The 27,469-nt window shown below is 40.3% G+C and overlaps 1 protein-coding gene and 1 pseudogene across 6 annotated transcripts in view; one reads left to right on the plus strand and one right to left on the minus strand.

Annotated features, from left to right (window-relative positions):
* Positions 1–3,745: 3,745 nt before the first annotated feature.
* On the minus strand, positions 3,746–7,987 carry LOC132343057 (mitotic-spindle organizing protein 1-like; annotated as a pseudogene).
* A 59-nt stretch (positions 7,988–8,046) lies between these two features.
* The window catches only part of SPAG9 (sperm associated antigen 9), a 152,026-nt gene continuing 132,603 nt past the window's right edge, over positions 8,047–27,469 (plus strand). For all 6 annotated transcript variants that reach the window (XR_009491559.1, XM_005220611.5, XM_005220615.5 and 3 more), the window contains exon 1: positions 8,047–8,527. Coding sequence is in view for 5 of the 6 variants with exons in the window: in XM_005220611.5 (XP_005220668.1) it covers positions 8,225–8,527 (303 nt within the window). In the remaining variant the exon portion in view is untranslated. The remainder of the gene's footprint in view (positions 8,528–27,469) is intronic.

Genomic DNA, 27,469 nt, shown 5'->3' on the forward strand with positions numbered 1-27,469 from the left:
ATCTTAGTGCGTCAACCAGGCATGGAACCTACACTGCCTGCAGTGGAAGGGCAGAGTCTTAACCACTGGACCACCAGGAAGTCCCTCAAAACTTCAACGTTGAAGGCCAGCTGGATATCTAGAGACTAGGCAAGTGAGTAACAGTGCTTAGAGACTGGAAGACAATGAATGATGTTCACTTCATGGGTCCAAAGACCCCATTCACCTTTACCTACCTTTATCAAGTGGCCAAAGAAAGAGTTCTCTCCCATAATCTAAATACTCTAAAGGGGAAGACCAAGAAAGGGAGAGGTTAGCTGAAAAGACTCATCATTTTTATCGGAGAGACTGCACATGACCTAAAGGAACTGTTTCAATAACCCATTTAGACTGAGCTTTCCTTTGAACTTGGTCTGTTCTACCAGTGAGATTTCAGGAAGTAGGCCAGATCAGGTTTAGACAAAACAAATAAATCATTTTTCTCTGCTTATCTGAATCTGTGAGTTAACCCCCAATCCAAACCTCTGCTGAGATTACCTTCCCCTTGGCAAAATCCTCCAGGAGGCCTTCACCGAAATAACCTCCAAACAGAGGTTAACTATTCTTTTCTCTTTATCATCGCACTTTATACATATTTAGATTGTTGCACTTGCATAGGATTTAACGCTTCTAATGCTTCTGAGGCCTGCCTCCTTCACTAGTTGCTTGTCTTGGGGGAAAATATGCCTGATTCATCTTGATCTTGGCCTAGCACCTTCAACTTGGGCTTCATACAGGACTAGTATCTAACAAGCAACAAATCTGATTAAATTGCCGAGTTCTTAAAGATGGTGGGTTATAGGTATGATGTTTTGGCTCATTGAGACCTTCTCCCAAAATATATACATGAACAAACTGGTATTCAGAAAAATTAGATGGTCTTCTTCTCATCTCCATTCCTTTCCCAGCATGACTGTTAAGTTAAAAAATGTGTCAAAATTCATTTCTAATCTAGAATGGACTAACAGTGTTATCCCAGTGAAATCTCTTTAAACTCGTTTGGAAATGGGCTCTTTTTCTCTGATGTTTCCTAAAATTCTAATGTATACCTTTCTCATCTGTTTACTTAGGAGACTCAAGTGAGGGAGTGGGGGAGGGGGAAATTCAAGTTTCTGGCTTGTGAGTCTCACTGGATGCTTACTTGCTCCAGACAAAGCAAGTTCCCTTGCACGCGACTCTTCTCCTACATGGACAATGATTTCCTGTATTACCTTACAGATTGTTGAATATTAACCATGTGATATCTTGAAAGTGGGATTTGTTGGGTGGTTTTACATTTCTTTGTGCTTTTCTGTATTTAGCAAATTTTCTATAGTGAGTATATATTTTGTCTGTAATTGGGGGAAAAAACCCAACTAACCCCACTGTTTTGAAAACATGTCTTTTATTCCTATAGTGAACTTCAGCTATAAAAAGTATACTGAGAGGTGGGCAATGGGCCTCCTCTTCTACCAACCCAAGTCAGAAGGAGGTGGAGAGAAAATAGACCTAAATACAAATATGACTAACATAACTTGGTCCCATTTAAAACAGTCTCATATAATGGGATTCTTGCTTCAGCCATATGTTCAGTCTTCTCATTTTAGAGGGAATTTCTGGCAGTCCAATGTTCTAGGTGGGGAGTGAGGGATAGAGGAGGGTACTACAAGGGAATAGGCCTTCTTGCAACTTCAACCTGGATAGATTTAGGCATCTAATCCTGACACCTTAAAAGCCTATCAGGGGATTTTCCTGGTGGTCCAGAGGTTAAGACTGTACTCCCAAAGCAGGGGGCCTGGGTTCCATCTCTGATCAGGGAGCTAGATCCCAGTGCAGCCAAATAAAATAATAATAATAATAATAAATAAATAAAAGGCTTTCAAAGGGAAAACTGAGGCCTCAGAAAAATTCTCTGGCACTTTTCAACAGCCTGAATTCCACAGTTGGACTGCCTCACTGAGCACGTTCTAGTTTATAAGGGGTGATAAATCATGTATCATTTCACACTACCATAGGTAGAGGGTCTTGTGCGCTAGGAGCCCTCTTTTCTTTTCCTCTTTCAGGGACCCACTCTCCCCATGTGGGAAAATGTAGTTTGTGAAACCAGAGAAATTGATTCACATAGAAATAACTGTAAAAGTTCCTGAAGGCCAGACAAACAACAAGACTAGCAATTTCAGTCTTCCAGTGATTACAGTAATTAAGCTTCGGAAGAAACTCCTCCCTTCCTTCCCCAGTCAACCCCACGCCCTCTCTGCTGCTCCCATTACTGTCCTCACTATTTGTGCAAGGCCAAAGAATTCCAAAAATGGAATTTCCTTCCTTTTAGGAACCAAAAGTAAACATTTGCTCTAAATCCACAACATAACCCGTTTTCCTGAATGACTAGTGGTTTTTAACAATAATCTCAGCCTGTGGCGTTAGAGGTGGGAGCTGGGAATTTTTCCAGGTAGTTGAGTATAGAAAATAGTATTATCACTTACAAAATTAGGAGTTGACTAAAGGGACTCAGTCTCAAGGCCCTCTCTCCTGTCTTTCATTCCCACCTACAAACCAGAATCATAGGACTTAACTGCAAGAAATCTTTCTAGTTTCTGTAATACACCTCTTCATCATACAGATGAAGAAGTTGAGGCTCACAGTTCTTAACAGTCCTTATCACAGCCACTGGCACCCAGTAGGCACTCCGTGACTATTAGCTTTGTGTGTGTGTGTTTAAGTGTTTATTTACATGACTGCACCAGGGATCTTTCACTGTGGTGTGCTGACTCTGTAGTTGTGGCAAGCGGGCTCAGTAGCTACAGCAGGTGGTCTTACTTTCTGTATAGAGCGTGGAATCTTAGTTCCCTCAACAGGGATTGAACTCTGCATCCCCTGCACTTCCAGGTGGATTCCTTTTTTTTTTTTTTAATCACCAAAATGGTTTTATTTCAGACACTGACAACATGTGCAACAATGCAACTGTATCATTACTTTGTTTGGTTTCCTTAAGTATTACTTAAGTATGCATTGAAAATACACGTTTACATTTAAGAAATGTAACACATTAAAGTCCTCTGTAAACAGAAGTCCTTCTCAATATATTTTCCTGCTTTGTTTCATACATAAACAACATAATCTACAAAGTTGTAAATAAAACTATTAACTCCTATGACCTAAAAGTATATACAAATTTTGGAGTTTGACAAGAGTGTTTTCTTTCTGATTTTATATAAGTAACAACATGCAGTATTTGCAATGTTTTTGAATCATATAGATGACTTATAATCAAAACCTTTATTGTCTCCCAAACTTTTCTCCCTATAACAGACGTTCAGTGTACTTGGTAAAGATGCCACCATTCAAAAGTCAATGTGGTCAAAAGACTAGATTTTTAAAATAGAACAGAAGGTTGCCATTAAATATTATTAAGCCTTATTAAAATCACTTTAGTTTATTTGAAGAACAAAATATGCTACCAAAGAGTATATGCTTGTACTATCATTTAACTGGAAAGCTAACACAATCTTAAAAAATCAGATTCAATTTGTAGTAGTCTTGGGAAAAAATAGTTCATGGAGATTCTGTTAGAGGAACAGAAACCATATTATCCTAAGTTTTCTAAATTTTATTTTGAACCATCATTTCAATTAGTTAAAACTTACGGGGTAAAAATGACACACAAAAATGATCTAAGAGAAAAAAAAAAAGAAAAAAAAAAGATCTAAGAAAGGCATATTCAGAATTCCTGATGCAGAAAATATGATTATTTTTTGTTTAATGACTGGAAATCTTTATTCCTTCAGAAAATAGTAACATTATTTATTGAATGTCACCACCTGTTTGGTGATTTACTAGATAACCACTCAAGGTATTTTATTAAGTAAGCACTCAAATTATTTTTATTTAACAAAAGTAAAAAGACTTTTCATGTTGGAATTGTTTCATTATGAATTAAAAACTTAGAGAAACATTCTCAATTAATATCTTCCCTAAATTTAAATGAATCAAATGACAAATAATACCAAGCTAAGCACTGTCATTACCTTTAAAAATCTAAATTTTCTAAAAGTTTTGCTTTTTAATCAATATTAATATGATCTGGGTCACACTATTAACTGCCACTCAAACTGTATGTTAAAAAAAAAGAAATATTCTTTGTTAAGAGCAGATTAACAACATGTTTTCCATGTTCTTAAAAAAACAAGATTCTGATATGCATAATGAATCTAAATCAAAAATCCACACATGGTGGTGGAAATTGTCAACTTTCAGCCTAATACAACATAAATCCACAGTAATTTTGCATAAACAATTCAAAATTTAAGTTTATAATGGAAATGTCAACAAGTCTTAACTACAACATTAACTGCTGATGGGTTCCACTATAGTTCACCCAGGCACAGCAGATGTGCACATCTGATGGACAGACTGCTTAGAAAATTAAAGCTATCAGAGCTATAAATTAGGAATACATAAATATGAACACAGCAATGCCAAAGCATTAGAGTGGTTAAAGAAAAAAAAAAATGTGATGTAAACACAACTGATAGTTTTCTCTGTAAGCCACTTTCCACTGATTTATAAAGCCATGGCTTTATAATTCTTTTAAAAAGGACAATGTTTCCACATTGCTACATGCAGTGATTTCACTGTTATGTTCTTGACTACAATGCAATCTTCAATCTTCCTACACAGCTTGACATAGCCCATCAAGATTTCTTCAGAAAGTCAGCTTGTCATATTTTCAGCAGCCTTTAAGGCTTCTGTGGCCTTGTGAAGTTCCTTAATAACTGATGATAAAGCTTCTGAGTTAATTCCTTGTTCACAAAGCCGCACACATATAGACAGAGTTTCCATATCTAATTTAGTATTCAAAATTCTTGAAATCTCAAGTAGGACGCATTCAGATTCGCTGCTGCTGCCGTCACCAACCCAGCACCACCGCTGCTAGTCATGGCGAGGGCCGAGGGAGGCCGGCAAAGGGCCTGACCCGGAACTTCCAGGTGGATTCTTAACCACTAACTTTTTGTTTCTGGCCTAAGTTCTTCAAAATGACCAGTCCATACTAAAAGTATAAGATTCCCAATTTAAAAACTGTTTTCTTTCCACTTTGTCACACTAAATTATGTAATTCTATTGGGTTAGAATAAAGTTATTATAGCTATAAATTTCATTTAGTTTTAACAGCTTTATTGAAATACAATTCACACACTATATAATTAAACTGGTCTTCCCTGGTGGTTCATTGGTAAAGAATATGCCTGAAATGCAGGAGCCGCAGGACACGCTGGTTTGATTGCTGGGTCTGGAAGATCCCCTGGAGGAGAGCATGGCAACCCACTCCAATATTGTTGCCTGGAGAATCCCATGGAAGAGGAGCCTGATGGGCTACAGTCCATGGGGTTGCAAAAAGTCAGACACAACTGAAGCGAATTAGCACCCATGCACATAAATAATTAAACCATTTACAGTGTACAATTCAATGACTTTTAGTATATTCAGAGTATTAGTATACTGTCTATATTAGTATAGAAAGTGAAAAAAAAAGTGAAAGTTGCTCAGTCATGTCCGACTCTGAGACCCTATGGACTATACAGTCCATGGAATTCTCCAGGCCAGAATACTGGAGTGGGTAGCCTTTCCCTTCTCCAGGGGATCTTCCCAACCCAGGGATCAAACCCAGGTCTCCTGCATTGCAGGTGGATTCTTTACCAGCTGAGTCATAATATATATAATTAGTATCATAATATATTATATTAGTATATTATCTATCACCATAATCAATTTTAGAACATTTTCATTAGGTCCAAAAGAAACCCATGCCCTTTAGCATTCACTCTTATTTTCCCTTGTTCCACCAGCCAGCCTGAGGCAACCACTGATCTTTCATGTGGTCCTTTGTGACTGGCTTCTCTTACTTAGAATATTTTCAAGGTTTAATATTTCCATGTTGTAATACGTACTTCATTTCTTTTTGTTGTTGAATAATAAATATTTCATTATATGCATAAATAATATTTTAATTCAAGAACTGATGGATATTTGGCAGAATGTTGTTTTAAACAAATGTGATCACTGAGCTAGCAGAAGCTTAAAATTAGTACATGTGTATGTGCTAAATGGCTTCAGTCCTGTCCAACTCTCCACAACATTATAGGCTATAGCCTGCCAGGCTTCTCTGTCCATGGGATTCTCCAAGCAAGAATACTGGAGTGGGTTGCCATTTCCTTCTCCAGGGGATCTTCCTGACTCAGGGATTGAACCTGTGTCTCTTATGTTTCCTGCATTGTCAGGTGGGTTCTTTACCACTAGTGCCATCTGGGAAGCAATATATAAATATGTATCTCGTATATTTCTATGTTGAATTTATACTTAAGCACACTTACTATTAAGACTTTATTATAATCTTAGACCAGAATACCAATTTTTTCCCTCTAAATTTTCTGATGTGTATGATAGTAGTGTGGAAAGACAAAGTAAAGTCTTGCCCTAAGTTTTTCTGCTCTTTGGACTTCTAGGAAAACAGAGGCATACATATAGGTATACATATATATATATATATAGAGAGAGAGAGAGAGAGAGAGAGGCATAAATATAGGTGCCCAAGTAAGAGTTCTTAGGAGAGAAAAAGAAAAGAAAAAACAGATCCAGAGCAACATTAGTTCCTGGTTTTTAAATGCGAGCTTTAGAAAAGAAAGGGTCTTTGGGGCACATATCCAACTAGCTGATCGGCAATTCTAAGACCTACACATAGACACAAACAATAAGGGGTGACTGCTTGGTGAGGGTGCGAAAGGGGGACAGTACAGGCCACAAATTCAATCACGTGTGTCCTTGTAAGGCTAAGTTTTTCACCTCCTTACTGCTTTTGTGGGTCTCTGGTTGGGTACAGATTGGAAGACTTTAGAGAACTAGTTCTTAGAGAACTTAAACTTGTAAATACCAAATTTAGGGTTTTTATGATCCTGGGAGGTAGCTGATTCCCCACTGAACCATTCTTTACTCAAATCTTGCCTTCCCTGGCCCTATTACAGGAGTTGAGGCGACAGTACTCTTCCGTCACCTGCCCCGGAGATAAGGGGCTTTGGGGTGTATTTTCTGCCCTATTTGCAGCGGTCAGAACACGAGGAAGTGATCCTTGACTCAGCCCGCCCGAGGTTTGGGTGTTGTCATTCCTCACATGTGATTTTCTACCAGCCGGCGAGAGACCTCACGTACCATCGGACTTACTCATCCCAGTGACTCCACCTCTTTCCTCCTCTACTCTCCACCCCACATTAGCCTGCCCTGCTTAGAGATTAGAGGAAAGGAGGGTGCTTGGAGCCAGGAAATACCACTCTCCCAAGTAGTCCGTGAGGAGAGAAACTAGTGTTTGGGAAAGTGCACGATTGTGGAGTTTGTTTTACTCTTCTCCAGGATGCTCTGCACGTCCTCTGTTTAAGGCTATCCTTACTGTCTTAACCCCAAATAATTCTTTCCTTTTCAAGACCACCTTATTACTGAGGCAGACCTTGTCCCCGTTAAGGTTGCTTTCCTTTTCCCTGTTTTCCACTACTCTGAGTCCGGAATTCTCAAATTCTTAGAACTGCTTTGAGTCCCTGATCGGCCTCCTTCCCGTTCTAGCCGCGTGACCTTGAGTGAACCATTAACTTCTCCAGGCCTACTTTCCGCGTCTGTGAAACGAAGGCCAAAACGTCTACCGCACCAAGCCTGTGACGAGGCCCAAATATGAAAACCCTTTGTGCGCTGTAAAAACTAATAAAATGTTAGCTAGTCTGGACTGCTAATCACTCTTCCAGAAACCCTCTGTTTCCTTTGGGGCTCGCCCCGCAAATCGCGCCTGGGGTGGGTACTTCTCACCACCCTCCTATCGCAGTCTTTCCCATTGGCTTACACGACGTCCGCGCGGCGCCCAGTATTGACGCAACGCCGCCTCCGCTGGCGCAGGGTGCTGCATTGGCCCCGCCCCCGACCGCGCCTGGCCTCCTGCGGGGTCCCGCCCTACGGGCCGACACGGGCGGATCCCGCCCCTTCAGTGACGTGTGGCGCGCGCAGCCCGGCCGCCCCGGCAGTTGGTGCAGCGGCGGTTGGGCTGAATACGCTCGCTTCACCCCTCCCCTCCTCCGGCTCGGGCCCCCACCCCGCCGGGCCCAGCCCCAGCTCCAGCCGCAGCGGCCCCGTCCCGTGCGGGCCCGTGTCGCCCCCTCAGCCGGAGACGCCCCCGGCCGGCGGGCAGCCCGCCACCATGGAGCTGGAGGACGGTGTGGTGTATCAGGAGGAGCCCGGCGGCTCCGGGGCCGTGATGTCGGAGCGGGTGTCCGGCCTGGCCGGCTCCATCTACCGCGAGTTCGAGCGGCTCATCGGGCGCTACGACGAGGAGGTGGTCAAGGAGCTGATGCCACTGGTGGTAGCCGTGCTGGAGAACCTGGACTCGGTGTTCGCGCAGGACCAAGAGCACCAGGTGGAGCTGGAGCTGCTCCGGGACGACAACGAGCAGCTCATCACCCAGTACGAGCGAGAGAAGGCGCTGCGCAAGCACGCAGAGGAGGTGAGGCCGGCCAGAGGGGAGGGTGAGGGCCGGGCCCGAGGGCCGGGGGGTCGCGGTCCGTCTCGGAGGGGAGGCGCGCCGGCCTCCTTGGGGCAGGCCTAAGTCCGAGGTTCGTCGGAATGAGCCTGGCGGCCGAGAGGCCCCAGTACCCCCGGCCAGCATTGGACGCCCAGGGAGATGGGTGAGTGTCCTGGAGAAGAGAGTGAGATGGGGGAAGCAAGGCCTGGGGAGGAAGCCACAGCCTGGCCTGAGGGCACCTGGGGTTGGCTGAGAGCGGTGTTTTAGGATATGTGCTTGCCTCTTGTAGTTTAGGGAAGTTTCCGACCACCGTGGGGTAGTCAGACGGCGTTTCAAACTTTTACCTTGGGGTGGTGGGTGGAGCGCCTTTAAACAACTGTCCTGGATATGTTACTTCCGCTGGTTCCAGTACCTTTCCTGGGGGTTGCTGCTTTGGGAAGTTAGATATCTTCCTCTTTCGGTCAGTTTCTTGATATTTTAACCCTACTGAGGAAGTTTTATTTTATGTGTTATGTGCCTTGGTTGGTACTTTGTCGACACTTAGATGTCGTATGGGAATACTCTGTAAATATGGAGAGTATACAATTTTATTTTATTGGTATACCACATCAATGCATTTCCTTGTCAGGTGGTAACCTTGGACAGTTCCCTTTAAAAACTATTAAAAAGGACGGGGAAGTGGTAGGGGGCGGGTTAAGGAGATGTGGGTGACAGTTGGCAACTCTTTTCAGAGACTGCACTTGGCCAGCTTTTAACTTTATAATACCTCAGCTTTTAACTTGAGTTACCTCGGTGCCTCAACCTTGACTTTGAGCCTTTTGGAGCTCTGGGTGCAAGTGATGGGTCTTTAACTTCTTGAGGCGGTCAAGGATTCTAGCTTTCAGGATGTGTTGGCATTATTTCTGGGGAATTTATCTGATGCAGGTGAAGTGTCCTGTTCATGTTTGTTTCCTGAGCATCTGGCTAAATATATGGTGATAGAAGGAAGCTAAATAACTAAATATTGAAGGAATGACATACTGTCTTTCAGAAATACTTGAAAAGTTTTAACAATGTGCAGCTCATTGCCTGACACTAAATAGTACCACCATGTAAACTTATTTTACTTAACACCATTGTACGAGGTCAAATTGTTTTTGTTTTCCTTAAGTTTGACTGCATGATGCTTTTTAGTTCTGATTTTGCGATCCATTTGTCTCAAAGGGATGCTCTTGAATTTGCCAAACAAAACTGACTTTATTTCAAAAGTATTTCCAAGTATAGAAGGAAAGGTTGGAAAAGAAAATCTAAGGATGGAATCACAATTTCCACTAGTTTACTAGCACTCTTTATGGAATGGAGCTTATGTACTACTCCTGAGATGACTTGCCATATCTTCATGCTCAGAGGGGCCCTTGCTATTTTATGGATGTACATGGGAAGACTGTGGAATTAACCGAATATACACACAGGTGAGGAACAGGCCCAGCATGACTTTATTATCGCAGATAAAAGAAATTGTTGGACTTCCCTGGTGGGTCAGTGGTTAAGAGTCTGCCTGGAAATGCAGGGGACAGAGGTTTGATCTGTGTTCTGAAAACATTCCACATGGCATGGGGCAACTAAGCCTGTGCACTTCACAACGAATGAAGCCCACACACCCTAGAGCCTGTGCTCTGCAACAAGAGAAGCCGCTGCAGTGAGAAACCTGCACGCCCCAAGGAAGAGTTGTCCCCCTCACCCAGCTCGTTGCAACTAGAGAAAGCCCACACACAGCAGCAAAGACCCAGTATAGCCATAAGTAAATAAATAATTTTAAAAAGCAAGAAATTACTCCCATCAGCCTTAAACTCCTGTCAGTCCATGTAAACATGGGCAAAATGCCAGGGTCACACATGCCAGGAAAACCATCTGCCACAGGTTGCAGAATCAGAAAATACAACTGACTAAGCTGCTAGGTTCTGGATTATATATTAATTTCTTAAGTAAATGACATGTAAAAAGTGGATATCCAATGACTTCTTTTGTAATTTATGCTTTATCAAATATGCTGGTAAATTCTGTAATGAAACATGACCTGAGACTAAGAATATTGATGGCTAGATGACCACAAATGTAAAATCATCTTGTTACCAGTTTTCATATGAGATCATAGATCAAGTTTTACCCAAGTACTCAGAAATTCAGTCTCTCCTAGGAAAATATGCAGAAATGATTCTGTTTAATTTTCTCTAAGTTTTGTGGCCTTTAAATAAGAAATTGAATCTTTATTATAATATTACTTAATTTGAATACCTTCTGTCTTTTTCTTTGCTTTAATTTGAATTTCTTTTTTTTTTTTTTAATTTGAATTTCTTGTGAGGAGTTAACCTGCTGGTTTTGAGTCTATAAAAATAGTCTGAAGAAGGGCTGATTTTATATAGATTTATAACCACCTTCAAATGCTAGTCAAGAAATCTCATTTTATAGCTTACCACTCTTTGGGCTCCCTGCTCCAGCCATATATATGTGTAGTCAAAGCTGTGGTTTTTCCTGTAGTGATGTATGGATGTGAGAGCTGGACCATAAGGAAGGCTGAGCGCCGAAGAATTGATGCTTTCAAATTGTAGTGCTGGAGAAGACTCTTGAGAGTCCCTTGGGCAGCAAGATCAAACCAGTCAGTCCTAAAGGAAATCAACCTTGAATATTCATTGGAAGGACTGATGCTGCGGCTCTAATACTTCGGCCACCTGATTCGAGGAGCGGACTCGATAGAAAAGACCCTGATGATGGGGAAGAATTGAGGGCTTGAGGAGAAGGGGTCAATGCAGGATGCGCTGGTAGGATGGCAGCAATGACTCAATCAACTTGAATTTGAGCGAACTCCAGGAGATAATGAAGGGCTGGAAAACCTGACATTCTGCGGTCCATGGGGTTGCCAAGAATCGAGTATGACTTTAGGGACTGAACAACAACAGTATATATTTAAAATATTTATTTATGTCTGTGCCAGGTCTTAGTTGTGGCACACGAGATCGTTGACTTTACTGAGGCATGTGGGCTCTAGTTCCCTGACCAGGGACGTAACCCTGGCCCCTGCATTGGGAGCATGAAGCTTTAGCCACTGGGCCACCAGGGAAGTCCCCAACCATATAGATTTTTTTCCATTTAACCAAGTACTGTCTGATGCCTTCGCCCCCTTGGCCTAGAATACTTTTCCCTCAGAGCTTCATCCTGACTAGCTCCTCACTTTTGACTCAGCTTAAATTTTGCTTCTTCAGCTCAACATTTCCTGTCTACTCTATCCAGAGTAAACCTGTGAATCTGTGATCTGTTAAATCTGTGATCTGTTAAGTCAGTGATTAAAAAAAGAATTCACAATTTGTGTGGCACGGACCAAAAAAAAAAAAATCTAGAGAGAGATGTTATTCTTGGGAAGAAAATGTTAGTGTTTTTTATGTTTTTGTTTGTGTAAGTTCTAATTCTTTTAGAATAGACATGATTTGTTTTGAGTAATTAAAATTTCCCTGAAATAGGCAAATGAATTAAAGGAAACTTTTCTTAAGAAATTCGTTTAAAAAAAATGTTATTGAAATATAGTTGATTTGCAGTGCTGTGTTTCAGATGTTTAGCAAAGTGCTCCAGTTATACATAGGGAATTTAGTTTTAAAGTGAGAGTTTAGCATGATTGACTGGAGGGAGATTGCACATAAAAATGAAGATGTACCCTCTTCATCCTTCTTGAGTAGTAGAAGCATATATGACGACAGAATATCTTTGCTGGGAAGAAGATGTGATTTTTAGGACTACTTTTCTGTGGGTTTTTGTCTAAAATGAAGTGATTAAATGCATAGGTGAGGGATATTACTGAGAATTTTCTAATTAACTTTTTTTCCAATGAATCAGCACTTAAAGCAGTAAGAATTGATGTTTTATATGAAGACTTACGGGTTTCCCTGGTAGCCCGGCTGGTAAAAAACGCAGGAGACCCCAGTTCGATTCCTGGGTCAGGAAGATCTCCTGGAGAAGGGATAGGCTACCCACTCCAGTATTCATGGGCTTCCCTGGTGGCTCAGACGGTCAAGAATTCACCTGCAATGCGGGAGACCTGGGTTTGATCCCTGGGTTGGGAAGATCCCCTAGAGGAGGGCATGGCAATCCACTCCAGTGTTCTTGCTTGGAGAATCCCCATGGACCGAGGAGCCTGGCAGGCTGCAGACCATGGGGTCGCAGAGTCCAACACGACTGAGCCACTAAACACAGCACAGCATATGAAGACTTGTAATCAGGTTGTTTTCTTTGGAAGTCTGTGCACATGAGAGTGAATGATGGAAGGCAGGTGTGGATATTGATGTTGTAGTTCTCATTCTTTCATAAAAATAGATTATTTTTAAAAATTAAAATTTATTTATCGAGGCTGTGCCTGGTCTTAGTTACATCATGCAGGATCTGTAATTGCGGCATGTGGGATCACACTCCCTAACGAGGGACTGAACCAAGGCCCCCTGCATTGGGAGTGCAGAGCCTCAGCCACTGGACCACCAGGGAAGTCCCCATAAAAATATTTTATTCAAAAATGCTAAGGAAATTAACTTTTTCTTTGTGAAATAATTTACAGTGAAGGTTAACTTCTTCAATAAACACTTAGAAAGGAATATTTGAAGTCTTTTCAGTTCAAGACAGGAGTGAAGAGTAATTTTGAATACTTTAGCTTTTACTTGTTGAGGACTTAGGATCTTAAAAGTAGAAATTCCATATTTGCTTCAACATTAAGTTTATTTAGTTTCTTTGGCAGAGTTGTTATTTGAATTGATATTTATAATGCTTCTTTAGTTTTAATTCTGTTACTCTGGTATCAAAGGAATTTAATTTTGGGAATCCCCTGGTGGTCCAGTGGTTAGAACTCTGAGCTTCCACTGCAGGGGCATGGGTTTGATCCCTGGTTGTGGGGGAGGGAGGGACTAAGAGCCCCCATACTGCACAGTGAGGCAAAATAATAATAATTTAAAAGTAGGTTTTATTTCACTACAGTGGAGCAGTAGTGGAATGGTGGTTTATTTATATGCACAGATGATCTGTTAGTACAGAGCAATTTGCTGGTCCATTGAACAACATTTGACATGAAGTTTTCAAGTCACTTGTGCATGTGTTTTATTTTCATCTTCTTTATTTATGTTTGGCTGTGCCGGGTGTTTGTTGTTGCATGGACTCAACTCTCATTGTGGTGAGGCGGGGCGGGGGCGCTGTTCTCTAGTTGTGGTGTGCAGGCTCCTCATTGCCTGGCTTCTTTTGTCATGGAGCACGGGCTCTAAGGCGTGTGGACTTCAGTAGATTTGGCTCCTGGGCTCTAGAGCACAGGCTCAGTAGTTGTGGCACACAGGCTTAGCTGTTCTGTGGCATGTGGGATCTTCCTGCATCAGGGATCGAACCCATATCTCCTTCATCGGCAGGGAGAATCTTTTCCATGGAGCCACCAAGGAAGGTAAGCTAAGGAATCCAAGAAATCCAGTGGTTTTTAAAACCAGTATCTTGTGGTATCGTTAGGGAACTAAAGATTTTTGGTCCAAGGATAATTGAGGTGTTGACTTCATTTCTCTCTTGATTTAGTTACAGCAAGGGTCAACAGCTTTTTGGACTGTTACATCTTAACTTCTTTAAACCTAAATTTTAGAATGCTCAAAATACACTTTAGTGCTTCATTGATCTCTGTATATGCAAATGACTTTTTACATAAAACTAGTACATTTTAAAAATACATATTTTCATATTTTGAAAATACCTTTTTTCTTTTGCTGAACTATTGAAATAAGCTTCACACTGCCCCTTGTCAGAGTAGATAGGTCCTTGCCCCTGTCAATCCCTACTTCCAGGCACTTTCTGAAATGAACAATCTGTTTGTTCTTCAGGGAATGGTGCTTACTTTGATGAGAGGGTATGTATATCACCTTTTGAAATGGTAATTAGGGATAATTATTGTTTAGCTATTAAGATAGATCTTACCATTTACTTTCAGGATTTCTTAGTGGCTCAGATGGTAAAGAATCTGCCTGCAGCAGGAGACCCAGGTTTGATCCCTGGGTCAGGAAGATCCCCTGGAGAAGGGACTTGCAACCCACTCTAGTATTCTTGCCTGGAAAATTCTGTGGACATAGGAGCCTGGCAGGCTAGTCTCTGGGGTTGCAAAGAGTCAGACACAACTGAGCAATCAACAGTTTACCATTTACCTTCCAGAGATTTCTGAATTTAAGTATCTAAGTATCTATTATATGTCCCTGGGATAGTGACATTCACATTTTACTTATTTAAAATCACAAAAGAGACTATGAAAATGGCTAAGGTACCAGGATGGATTAGTTGAGTAAAAACTACTTACTAGATTACTGTGGTATATGCCACAGGTCACTGATCCAATTCTGTGCCTGTGTTTGGTGAGTGAGTTTCTTGGATTCCTTAGCTTACCTTTAACTACACACTACATACTTAAATACTTTTGGTTCCCAGGAGAACTAGTATTAGAATAATGTAGCCAAATACATTTTCTTTTGTTCCCTTGACTAATGGTTGAGTTATTTTAAAAACACCCTTTTTTTTTTTTTGCTGTGCTCAGCACTTACAATGAATGTAGCTATTACCTAAATTTCTAGGTTGAGATAAGAAACATCAACATAGAAGCAGTTTAATAATGTATGTAATGTGTCTATCAAAAAAGCTGATATTTAAAAATATATGTGTGTGAATTCTATACATTTAAAATTTTGGCCAGTGATATTTAGTTATTAGCTTCAGTACAAGGTTGTGGACTTCACGTAAGACTTCTGGTGCCTACATACAGACTGAAAGTGAGGGGATAGGAAAAAGTATCCATGCAAATGGAAATAAAAGAAAGCTAGAGTAGCAGTACTCATATCAGACAAAATAGATTTCAAAATAAAGAATGTTACGAGACAAAGAAGGATACTATATAATGATCAAAAGATCAATCCAAGAAGGTATAACAATTGTATATATGTATATGTGTGCATCCAACATAGGAATACCTTAGTATCTAAGGCAAATACTAACAGTTGTAAAAGGAAAAATCAACAGAAACACAATAATTTTGGGGGATTTTAATAACTCACTCTCATCAAGAAACAGATCATCCACACAGAATATCAGGAAACACAGGCCTTAAATGACACATTAGATCAGATGGACTTTACTGATCTTTAAAGAATATGCCATCCAAAAGCTGCTAAATACACTTTCTTCTCAAGTGCACACGAAACATTCTCCAGGACAGATCACATCTTGGGCCACAAATCAAGCTTTGATAACTTAAAAAAAATTGAAATTATATCAAGCATCTTATCTGACCACAATGCTATGGGATTAGAAATCAATTACAGGGGAAGAAACTAAAAAAAACACACAAACACGTGGAGGCTAAACATATGTCACTGAACAGCTAATGGATCACTAAAGAAATCAAAGAGGAAATAAAAAAAAAAAAGCTAGAGACAAATGACAATGAAAACATGGTGGTCCGACACTTTTGGGATACAGCAAAAGGAGTTCTAAGAGGGACATTTATAGCAATACCATCTTTAGGAAGCAAGAAATATCTCAAATAAACAGACTAACCTTACCCCTAAAGCAGCTAGAGAAAGAGGAACAAACAAAGCCCAAAGTTAGTAGAAGGAAAAAACTTACACAAAAATCAGAGCAGGAATAAATAAAGATGAAAACAGTAGCAAAGATCAATGAAATTAAAAGCTGATTCTTTAAGAAGATAAGCAAAATTGATAAACCTCTAGCCAGACTCATCAAGAAAAAAGAGGACTCATCAATAAAACTAGAAATGAAAAAGAAGTTACAGCTGACAACACAGAAATACAAAGGATCATAAGACACTGCTGCAAACAACTATATGCCAATAAAATGGACCGCCTAGAAGGAATGGACAGATTCTTAGGTACAGCCTTCCAAGACTGGACCAAGAAGAAATAAAAAATGTCAGCAGTTGATTCACAAGTACTGAAATTGAAACAGTAGTTAAAGTTCCAACAAACAAAAGTCAGAAGGCTTCACAGGTGAATTCTATCAGACATCTAGAGAAGAGTTAACACCTATCCTTCTGAAACTGTTATAAAAAAATTGTAGAGGAAGGAATACTGCCATGCTTATTTCTATGAGGCCACCATCAGCCTGATACCAAAAACAAAGATATTACAAGAAAAGATTATAGGCCAATTATACTGATGGAGAAGGGGATGACGGAGGGTGAGATGGTTGGATGGCATCACTGACTCGATGGACACGAGCTTGAGCGGGCTCTGGAAGTTGTTGATAAACAGGGAAGCCTGGTGTGCTGGAGTCCATGAGGGTCGCAAAGAGTTGGACAAAACTGAGAAACCGAACTGAACTGATACTGATAAATATAGATGCAAAAATCCTTAGCAAAATACTAGCAAACTGAATTCAACAATACATTAAAAGAGTCATTCACCATGATCAAGTGGGGTTTATCCCAGAGATGCAAGGATTCTTCAGTATCCACAAATCAATCAGTGTGATACACCACATTAACAAAGTGAAAATAAAAAGAAAGCATATGATCATTTCAGTAGATGCAGAAAAAGCTTTCGATAAAATCCAACATCCATTTATGATAAGAGCTCTCTAGAAAGTGGGAATAGAGGCCATAATAAAGGCCATATATGACAAACCCATTGCTAACATCATTCTCAGTGGTGAAAAGCTGAATTCATTGCTTCTAAGATTGGGAACAAGGCAAGAATGTCCATTGTCACCATTTTTATTCAACATAGTTTTGGAAGTCCTAGCCATGGCAATCAAAGAAGAAAAAGAAGTAAAAATAATATAAATTGGAAAAGAAGTAGTAAAATTGTTACAATTTGAAGTATACATTATACTACACACAGACCATCCTAAAGATGCTACCAGAAAAACACTAGGGCTCATCAGTGAATTTTGTAAAGTTGTAGGATTCATAATTAATATGCAAATCTCTTGCATTTCTATATATGAACATCAAAGGATCAGAAAGAAAAAGCAAGGAAGCAATCTCATTTACCATCACATCAAAAAGAATGTAATACCTGGAAATAAATCTACCTAAGGAGTCCAGAGACTTGTATTCTGGAAAGTATAAGACACTGATGAAAGTAGTTGGAGATAGCACAAACAGATGGAAGGATATACTGTGTTTTTGGATTGGAAGAATCAATATTGTCAAAATGACTATACTTCCTAAGGTGATCTTTAGATTTAATGCAATTTATATCAAATTATCACTGACACTTTTCACAGAACTAGAACAAAAAATTCTAAAATTTATATGGAAACACAAAAGACCCCAAATAGCCAAAGCAATCCTGAGAAAGAAAAGTGAATCTGGAGAAATCAGGGTCCCAACTTCAGACTTGCCAGGTGGCATCAGTGGTAAAGAACCTGCCTGCCAATGCAGGAGACATAAGAGATGTGTGTTTGATCCCTGAGTCGGGAAGATTCCTGGAGGAGGGCATGGCAGCTCACTCTAATATTGTTGCCTGGAGAATGGCATGGACAGAGGAGCCTGGCAGCTACAGTCCATGGGGTCACAGAGAGTCGGACAAGACTGAAGTGACTCAAAACGACTTCAGACTATACTATAATGGTATAGTAATCAAGAGTATGGTACTGGCACAAAAACAAATATAGACCAGTGAAACAAGATAAAATGCCCAGAAATAAACAGACACACACCCATGGTCAGTTCAGTTCAGTCACTCAGTCGTGTCCAACCTTTGTGACCCCATGGGTGCAGCATGCCAGGCTTCCCTATCCATCACCAGCTCCTGGAGCCTGCTCAAGCACATGTCCATCGAGTTGGTGATGCCATCCAACCATCTCATCCTTTGTCTTCCCCTTCTCCTCCTGCCTTCAATCTTTTCCAGCATCAGGGTCTTTTCCAATGAGTCAGTTCTTTGCATCAGGTGGCCAAAGTATTGGAGTTTCATCTTCAGCATCAATCCTTCCAATGAATATTCAGGACTGATTTCCTTTAGGATGGACTGGTTGGATCTCCTTGCAGTCCAAGGGACTCTCAAGAGTCTTCTCCAACACCACAGTTCAAAAGCATTAATTCTTTGGTGCTCAGCTTTTTTTATAGTCCAACGCTCACATCCATACATGACTACTGGAAAAACCATAGCTTTGACTAGATGGACCTTTGTTGGCAGAGTAATGTCTCTACTTTTTAATATGCTGTCTAGGTTGGTCATAGCTTTTCTTCCAAGGAGCAAGTATCTTTTAATTTCATGGCTGCAGTCACCATCTGTAGTGATTTTGGAGCTCAAAAAATAAAGTCTGTCACTTTCCATTGTTTTCCTGTTCATTTGCCATTAAGTGATGGAACTGGATGCCATGATCTTAGTTTTTTGAATGGTGAGTTCTAAGCCAACTTTTTCACTCTCCTCTTTGACTTTCATCAAGAGGTTCTTTAGCTTTTCTTTACTTTCTGCCATAAGGGTGGTGTCATCTCCTTATGTGAGGTTATCGATATTTCTCCCAGCAATCTTGATTCCAGCTTGTGCTTCATCCAGCCTGGCATTTTGCATGATGTATTCTGCATATAAGTTAAATAAGCATGGTGACAGTATACAGCCTTGACATATTCCTTTCCCTATTTGGAACCAGTCTGTTGTTCCATGTCTGGTTCTAACTGTTGCTTCTTGACCTGCATACAGATTTTTCAGGAAGCAGGTCAGGTGGTCTGGTATTCCCATCTCTTGAAGAAATTTCCACAGTTTATTGTGATCCACACAGTCAAAAGCTTTGGCGTAGTCAATAAAGCAGAAGTAGATGTTTTTCTGGAACTCTTGGTTTTTTCATGATCCAACGGATGTTGGCAATTTGAACTCTTGTTTCTCTGCCTTTTCTAAATCCAGCTTGAGCATCTGGAATTTCACGGTTCATGTACTGCTGAAGCCTGGATTGGAGAATTTTGAGCATTGTTTTGCTGGTGTGTGAGATGAGTACAATTGTACGATAGTTTGAACATTCTTCGGCACTGCCTTTCTTTGGGATTGGAATGAAAACTGACCTTTTCCAGTCCTGTGGCCACTGCTGAGTTTTCCAAATTTGCTGGCACATTGAGTGCTGCACTCTCACAGCATTATCTTTTAGGATTTGAAATAGTTCAACTGGAATTCCATCACCTCCACTAATTTTGTGGAGTGATGCTTCCTAAGGTCCACTTGACTTCAGACTCCAGGATGCCTGGCTCTAGGTGAGTGACCACACAATCATGGTTATCTGAGTCATGAAGATCTTTTTTGTATAGTTCTGTGTATTCTTGCCACATCTTCTCAATATCTTCAGCTTCTATTAGGTCCATACCATTTCTGTCCTTTATTGTCCCATCTTTTCATGAAATGTTCTCTTGGTATCTCCAGTTTTCTTGAAGAGATCTTTAGTTTTTCCCATTCTATTGTTTCCCTCTATTTCTTTGCATTGATCACCGAAAAAGGTTTTCTTATCTCTCCTTGCTCTTCAGTTAGTGGTCACTTGGTCTATAGACAAAGGAGGCGAGGATATACAGTGGAGAAAAGACAGTCTCTTCAATAAATGGTGGGGGGAAAACTGGACAGTTACATGTAAAATAATGAGATTAGAGCATTCTCTTAACACCATACACAAAAATAAAATGGATCAAATTCTTAAATGTAAGGAAATCATTTGGAAGGACTGATGCTGAAGCTCCAATACTTTGGCCACCTGATGTGAAGAGCCGACTCAGTGGAGAAGCCCCTGATGTTGGGAAAGATCGAAGGCAAAAGGAGAAGAAGGTGGCAGAGGATGAGATTGTTAGATAGGTCACCGATTCAACAGACATGAGTCTGAGCAAGCTCCAGGAGATAGGAAGGACAGGGAAGCCTGCCTGGTGTGCTGCAGTCTATGAGATCACAAAGAGTTGGATACAACTTAGTGACTGAACAGCAACAACAAATTTTATACACACACACACACACACACACATGTATACATACACATATTTTTACATTGTGAACGATTTCAAAGTACATTGCAGATGTTATGACACTTCGCCCTTCAGTACTTAAAGTACTTATCCTAAAAATTAAAGGATTCTACCATATAGTGACAATTTTATTTACATAGGAGAACATTTTCTAATATCTAGTATTCCATTTGAGTTTGTGTTTTGCTCTTTTTTTTCTGTACTGCATAGCATATGGGATGTTAGTTTTCCAACCAGGGATTGAACCCACACCCTCTGCACTGGAAGCGCAGAGTCTTAACCACTGGACTACCAGGGAGGTCTATGAATTCATTTTTTAGAGCAGAGCATGTGTCAGTTATAGAGATGAGTAAGTTAATGTGTTTATAGTGAACTAATGGCACTCGTCTGGAAAGGAAGAAATTACTGCAGTTTAACTACTTTTCTATAAATAGAAATTTAAACCTGAGTTCTACAAAGCAATTAAAATTGTCTCAATTTTTTTTAAGATTATAGTATAAAAGTATAATGGATCATTTTTTCCCTTTTAAGCTTTGAAGTGCAGAAATTGAGAAACTGCTGCTACTGCTGCTAAGTCACTTCAGTCGTGTCTGACTCTGTGCAACCCCATAGACAGCAGCCCACCAGGCTCCCCCGTCCCTGGGATTCTCCAGGCAAGAACACTGGAGAGGGTTGCCATTTCCTTCCCCAGTGCATGAAAGTGAAAAGTGAAAGTGAAGTCTCTCAGTCGTGTCCAACTCTTAGCGACCCCGTGGACTTCAGCCCACCAGGCTTCTCCGTCCATGGGACTCTCCAGGCAAGAGTACTGAAGTGGGGTGCCATTGCCTTCTCCAAATTGAGAAACTACCCTCCATTTAATGTTTTCTCTGGCAACTTTTTTTAAGTCTTACATATATTTTAGGATACCTTGTTTCTGATTGCTGACCTGCTCCACTAGGATTATAGAGCCTAAGAAGAATTTTTTCCTTGTAATTTGCGCTTCTACTGATTAGATCCTCTATAGGGGATGGATTTAGGATTTTTGTGTTTCTCGATTCTGTTATTGTGCTTTAAATAAAATGTTTTTTCTTTTAAAATCTTGTTTTTTTTTGTTTGTTTGTTTTGTTTTTAATTTATTTTTTGGCCACACCAGGAAGCACGTGGGATCTTAGTTTCTCGGCCAAGATAGAAGCCATGCCCCCTGCATTGGAAGCACGGAGTCATAATCACTGAACTGCCAGGGAAGTCCCTAAAATGTATTTTTACTTGCTTTTCCTGCAGGTATTTTTTTAAGGGCTGAGAGGAATCTCCATAATCTTTTAGTTCTTCTCTATCCCATTCCCATAGGGAGATAAACAGGACACATGAATGATCAGAAAAAAGAAATATTTATTGAGCCAGGCAGTATTCTAGACTCTGGGAATGTGTCCACAAACAGATCAGACAAGAAAAGTAGCCCTTCCTTTCTTACAGTTTATATTGTAATAACAAACCAGTTAATTACAGATTGTGATAGGTGTTACACAGGAAATAAAGGTGAGGTGACACAGTAAAGAGGCAGGCGTGTTAGATGGAACAAACAAGTTTATAAAAGGATAAGCAGTTTTCTCATTATTTAGATAGGTAGAGTCATTATTTAGATATGAAATGTTAGGCATAATAGAATTTCTCCTCCTCATATTCTTGAAAATTCACAAAAGTGATGGGAATTTCCTGGCACTGAGTGGTTAGAACTCCGTGTTTTCACTGCAGAGGCACAGGTTTGATCCCTAGTAGGAGGACCAAGTTCTGTGTGGCTCAACCAAAAAAGAAAAACCAAAAAGAAGAAAAAAAAAAGAAAATTCACAAAAGTGAAAAACACTCTCCGATGTCTTCTATTTTCTGTCTTACTCCTCATACTTCTTAGCAACATTTGTCTCTTGGTCACTCATTCTGTAAGAAACATTATATTTTGGTTCTCTAATTTTGAAATCTCTTGGTTTTCCTCTTGCTTATCTGTGGATTCTTCTTACTCTTGTTAGCATTGTTCTTTGGTGCTTTTTCTAAGATCCCCTTAAGTTCTCACTCTGTATGCTGCCTAGATCATATGATCCATTCTGAGCAGTTCGGTGACCATTTTGCTGACTATTGCAAAATGTGTATCTCATTTATTCATTTAACAGATATTTATTGAAGGCCAGCTGTGTGCCTAGTACTGTGGCTATTGGGATACAGTGGTGAGTAAAACAAAATTCTTCCTTCATGGAGCTGATAGCTTACTAAGAACAGCCTTTAAAGTCCAGATCTCTCTCTCTCTGGGGTTTCAGATACATATTACTGTTGCTTATTGGACATGAATGTCTCCCAACATGCCCAAAACTGAACTTACCTCACAAGCTTGCTTTGCTCATTCTCTTCCTGAGTGGATACCACTGTCTACCTAGCCAGAAGCCAGGTCATCATTCTTAACTGTTCTCTCTTCCTTCATCCCCATTGCTGCCTTCTTTTGTTTTCAACTCCTAAATATATCTGGAATCTCTTTACTTTTCAAAACTATTTTTACTACTCTGAAAGTAATGCTTACTACTCTGAAGAGCTGGAGCTTCTTTCATTCAAACTGGATACGAGGTCTGGCACATAAGAAATACCCTTTGAATATTTCTGAATAAATAAATGGGCACCTCAAACTGTCCCATAAATGATCTATTTGTATCCTGTATTGCCAGCCTACACACTGTCCATCACACCGTGCCTGGATCTCTCCAAAATGGATATCTGATCAGATGGTTTCCACATTTAAAAGCCGTTAGTGGATATGTCTAAAATCTGTTCTTGAATTGACTAAAGTTCCTAACATACATGGCCTTGTAGTCTGGTTGCTTCTGACTTTACTAGTCTAATCTTTTCCTTTTAGAGCCATTCTGAACACCCTTGAGTTTGTTATGTAAAAGGTAGTTTCTTCAGGCCTTCTTAAAAGCTGCCTCTTTGCATGGCACTCTCTTTCTCTTTTATTGCCTGGCTACCATTATTCATGTTTCAGGTTTCAATTCTGGAATGCCTTTTACGACACTGAAGTATGGGTTGTACCCATCTCATATCTTCTCATAGCATACTGTCCTCCTTTCATAGTACTTTTGGTGTTGTGTTTGACTAATCTATTGCTTTAATTCTCCCACTGAATTACTGGGGTGCAGTAGGTACTAGATATTTTTTGTTTGGTTGGATGGTGGATAGATAAATATACTAGAGGTCAATTGCTGATGCTAGCTATTTAAAATTCTCTTTTGTGCATTCAAGTTATTGTCCTTATTTACTGCTGGTACCAAGTTATCCTACAACTTCCAGAAAGTTCTTCAGTGAGTCCTTTGACTTAGGCATATACAGAAAAACTGACTTCTCCTAAGTATAGTTATTACGGACACTTTGGCTACATTGTCCTATACATACTAGATATTCTAGAAATATTTAGGCATTTAAAAAATTGAAATATTAAGATCACTGAAACTGTTGTCAGAATATTGTAGACTACTTAAAAATCAGAATATTGTAGACTACTTAAAAATCATGTTAGCACCATGATTCTCTCTCTCTCTTTTTTTTTTTTTGACTGTTCCACACAGCTTGAAGGATCTTAGTTCCCCAGCGAGGAATTGGACCTGTGCCCCCTGAAGTGGAAACATAGAGTCCTAACCACTGGACCACCAGGGAATTCCTTCTCTGATTGTTTTTGTGGTTGTTATTTTGTTAGGGTTTTTTCTTTGTTTGTTCAAGTTTTTCCTCACAGTAGGAAGTTTAGAAATAGAGGGTGCTGGCATCAAAGTCCAGGCCAAGGCTCTGGACTTCTTACAGTATACCTCATGGTTAAAAATTAATATTCAGAAGTCTGGGCATCGAGGCTGCTTTCAAGAGAAACAGAGAGAAGAGGTGGTGTCAGCCACTTCTGTTCTCTCTCAGTCTGCTCAGGCTGCTATAACAAAAATACCATAGGTTGAGTGGCTTTAACAACAAATATTTATTTCCACTGTTCTAAAAGCTGGGAAGTCCAAGGTCATGACACTGACAGATTCAGAGTCTGATGAGAACCCATTGCCTGGTTCATAGATGGCTGTAGTTTTCTCACTGTATCCTCATAGGAAAGAAGGCTCTGATTGCTTTGTAATTAGTTTTAGCCACAAATATTTATTTCTAAGTTACTGATTGAAAATTTCTTCTAGCTGAATAAATTTTCCACACAAATGATGGTTATGTGCCAACCCTTAATTTTAACTATTGCTTCAGTTCAGTTCAGTTCAGTTCAGTCGCTCAGTCATGTCCGACTCTTTGTGACCCCATGAATAGCAGCACTCCAGGTGTCCCTGTCCATCACCAACTCCTGGAGTTCACTCAAACTCATGTCCATCGAGTTGGTGATGCCATCCAGCCATCTCAGGCTTAGAATTTTTTGATAGATATTTCTAATTAGGATATAGCAGTAGTACCCTATAGTAACAACTGAACTGTTTAGTAAAAAAAATTGATGTGTTTTGAAGAAAAGTTTAGAATCCACCTGCAGTGCAGGAGCTACGGGCTTGATCTTTGGGTTGGGAAGGTCCCCTGGAGAAGGAAATGGCAACCCACTCCAATATTCTTCCCTGGAAAATCCTCTGAACAGAGGAGCCTGGCAGACTACGGTCCATGGGGTCCCAAAAGAGTCGAACATGATTTAGCGACTAAGCATACACTTACTATGAGGAATAGTAAACTTTTATTTCAGGAGATGGCAAGAGTGAACATAGACATTTTAGCAGTTGGTGAACTAAAATGGATGGGAATGGGGGAATTTAATTCATATGACCATTATATCTACTTCTGTGGGCAAGAATTCCTTAGAATAAATGGAGAAGTCCTCATAGTCAATAAAAGAGTCCAAAATGCAGTACTTGGATGCAGTCTCAAAAACGACAGAATGAGCTGTGTTTGTTTCCAAGGAAACCATTCAGCATCACACTAGTCCAAGACTGTGCCCCAACCACTAAAGCCAATGAAGTTGAACAGTTCTGTGAAGACCTACAAGACCTACTAGTTGTTGTTCACACACTCGATTGTGTCCCAACTCTTTGTGACCTCACGGACTGCAGCAAGCCAGGCTTGCCTGTCCTTCACTATCTTCTGGAGCTTGCTCAAACTCATGTCCATTGAGTCGCTGATGCCATCTAACCATCTCGTCCTCTGTCATCCCCTTCTCCTTCTGCCTTCAATCTTTCCCAACGTCAGGGTCTTTTCTAATGAGTTGGCTCTTCACACTAGATGGCCAAAGTATTGGAGTTTCAGCTTCAGCATCAGTCCTTCCAATGAATACTCAGGGTCACTTTCCTTTAGGATTGCCTGGTTTGATCTCCTTGCAGTCCAAGGGACTCTCAAGAGTCTTTTTCAGAACCACAGTTCGAAAGCTTCAATTCTTTGGTGCTCAGCCTTCATTGTGGTCCAACTTTCACATCCATACATGACTGGGAAAACCATAGCTTTGACTATATGGACTTTTGTCAACAAAGTAGATGTCTCTACTTTTTAATACACTGTCTAGTTTTGTCATAGCTTTTCTTCCAAGGACTAAGCGTCTTTTAATTTCATGGCTACAGTCACTGTCCACAGTGATTTTGGAGCCCAAGAAAATAAAATCTGTTACTGCTTCCACTTTTCCCCCACCTGTTTGCCATTAGGTGAGGAGTCCAGATGCCATACTCTTAGTTTTTTGAATGTTGAGTTTTAAGCCAGCATTTTCACTCTCATTTTTCACTCTTATCAAGAGGCTCTTTGGTTACTCTTCATGTTCTGCCATTAGAGTGATATTATCTGCATATCTGACTTTGTTGATATTTCCTGATTCCAGCTTGTGATTCATCCATCCTGACATTTCGAATGATGTACTCTGCATATAAGTTAAATAAGCAGGGTGAAAATATACAGCCTTGCTGTACTCCTTTCCCAAAATTGAACCAGTCAGATGTTCCGTGTCCAGTTCTAGCTGTTGCTTCTTGATCTGCATATGGGGTTTCTCAGGAGGCAGGTTAGGAGGTCTGGTATTCCCATCTCTTTCAGAGTTTTCCAGTTTGTTGTGATCCACACAGTCAAAGGCTTTAGCGTAGTCAGTGAAGCACAAGTAGATGTTTTTCTGGAATTCCCTTGCTCTCTCTATGATCCAGTGAATGTTGGGAATTTGATCTCTGGTTCCTCTGCCTTTTCTAAATCTATCTTGTACCTCTGAAAGTTCTCGATTCACATACTGTTTAAGCCTAGGTTGAAGGATTTTGAGCATCACTTGCTAGCATGTGAAATGAGTGCAGTTGTACAGTAGTTTGAACATTCTTTGGCATTGCCCTTCTTAGGGATTGGAATGAAAACTGACCTTTTTCAGTCCTGTGGCTACTGCTAAGTTTTCTAAATTTGCTGGCATATTGAGTGCAGCACTTTACCAGCATCATCTTTTAGGATTTGAAAGAGCTCAGCTGGAATTTCATCACATCCACTGACTTTGTTCGTAGTAGTACTTAGAAAGTACTTAGAAAGTACTGGACTTCACACTCCAGGATGTCTGGCTCTAGATGAGTGACCACACCATTGTGGTTATCTGGATCTTCAAGACCTATTTTGTATAGTTCTTTTGTGTATTCTTGCCACCTCTTCTTAATCTCTTCTGCTTTTCTTAGGTCCTTACCATTTCTGTCCTTTATCATGCCCATCCTTGCATGAAATGTTCCCTTGATATTTCCAGTTTTCTTGAAGAGATTTGTAGTCTTTTCCATTCTGTTCTTTTCCTCTTTTTATTTGCATTGTTCATTTAAGAAGGCATTCTTATCTCACCTACAATACTGTAAGTGCTCACCTCCTACCCCACACCCCCACTTTGTTATTTAGGTTTAAAGAAACTGAGTCATTTGTATTAGAAGTTTTTTCTGCATTTTGGATTGGGGAGGGTTTGGGGAATTACATTCCTCAGGCATTGCTTA

This window comes from Bos taurus, chromosome 19 (genome assembly GCF_002263795.3).
Source record: "Bos taurus isolate L1 Dominette 01449 registration number 42190680 breed Hereford chromosome 19, ARS-UCD2.0, whole genome shotgun sequence".
In the NCBI taxonomy this organism is placed as follows: domain Eukaryota; kingdom Metazoa; phylum Chordata; class Mammalia; order Artiodactyla; family Bovidae; genus Bos; species Bos taurus.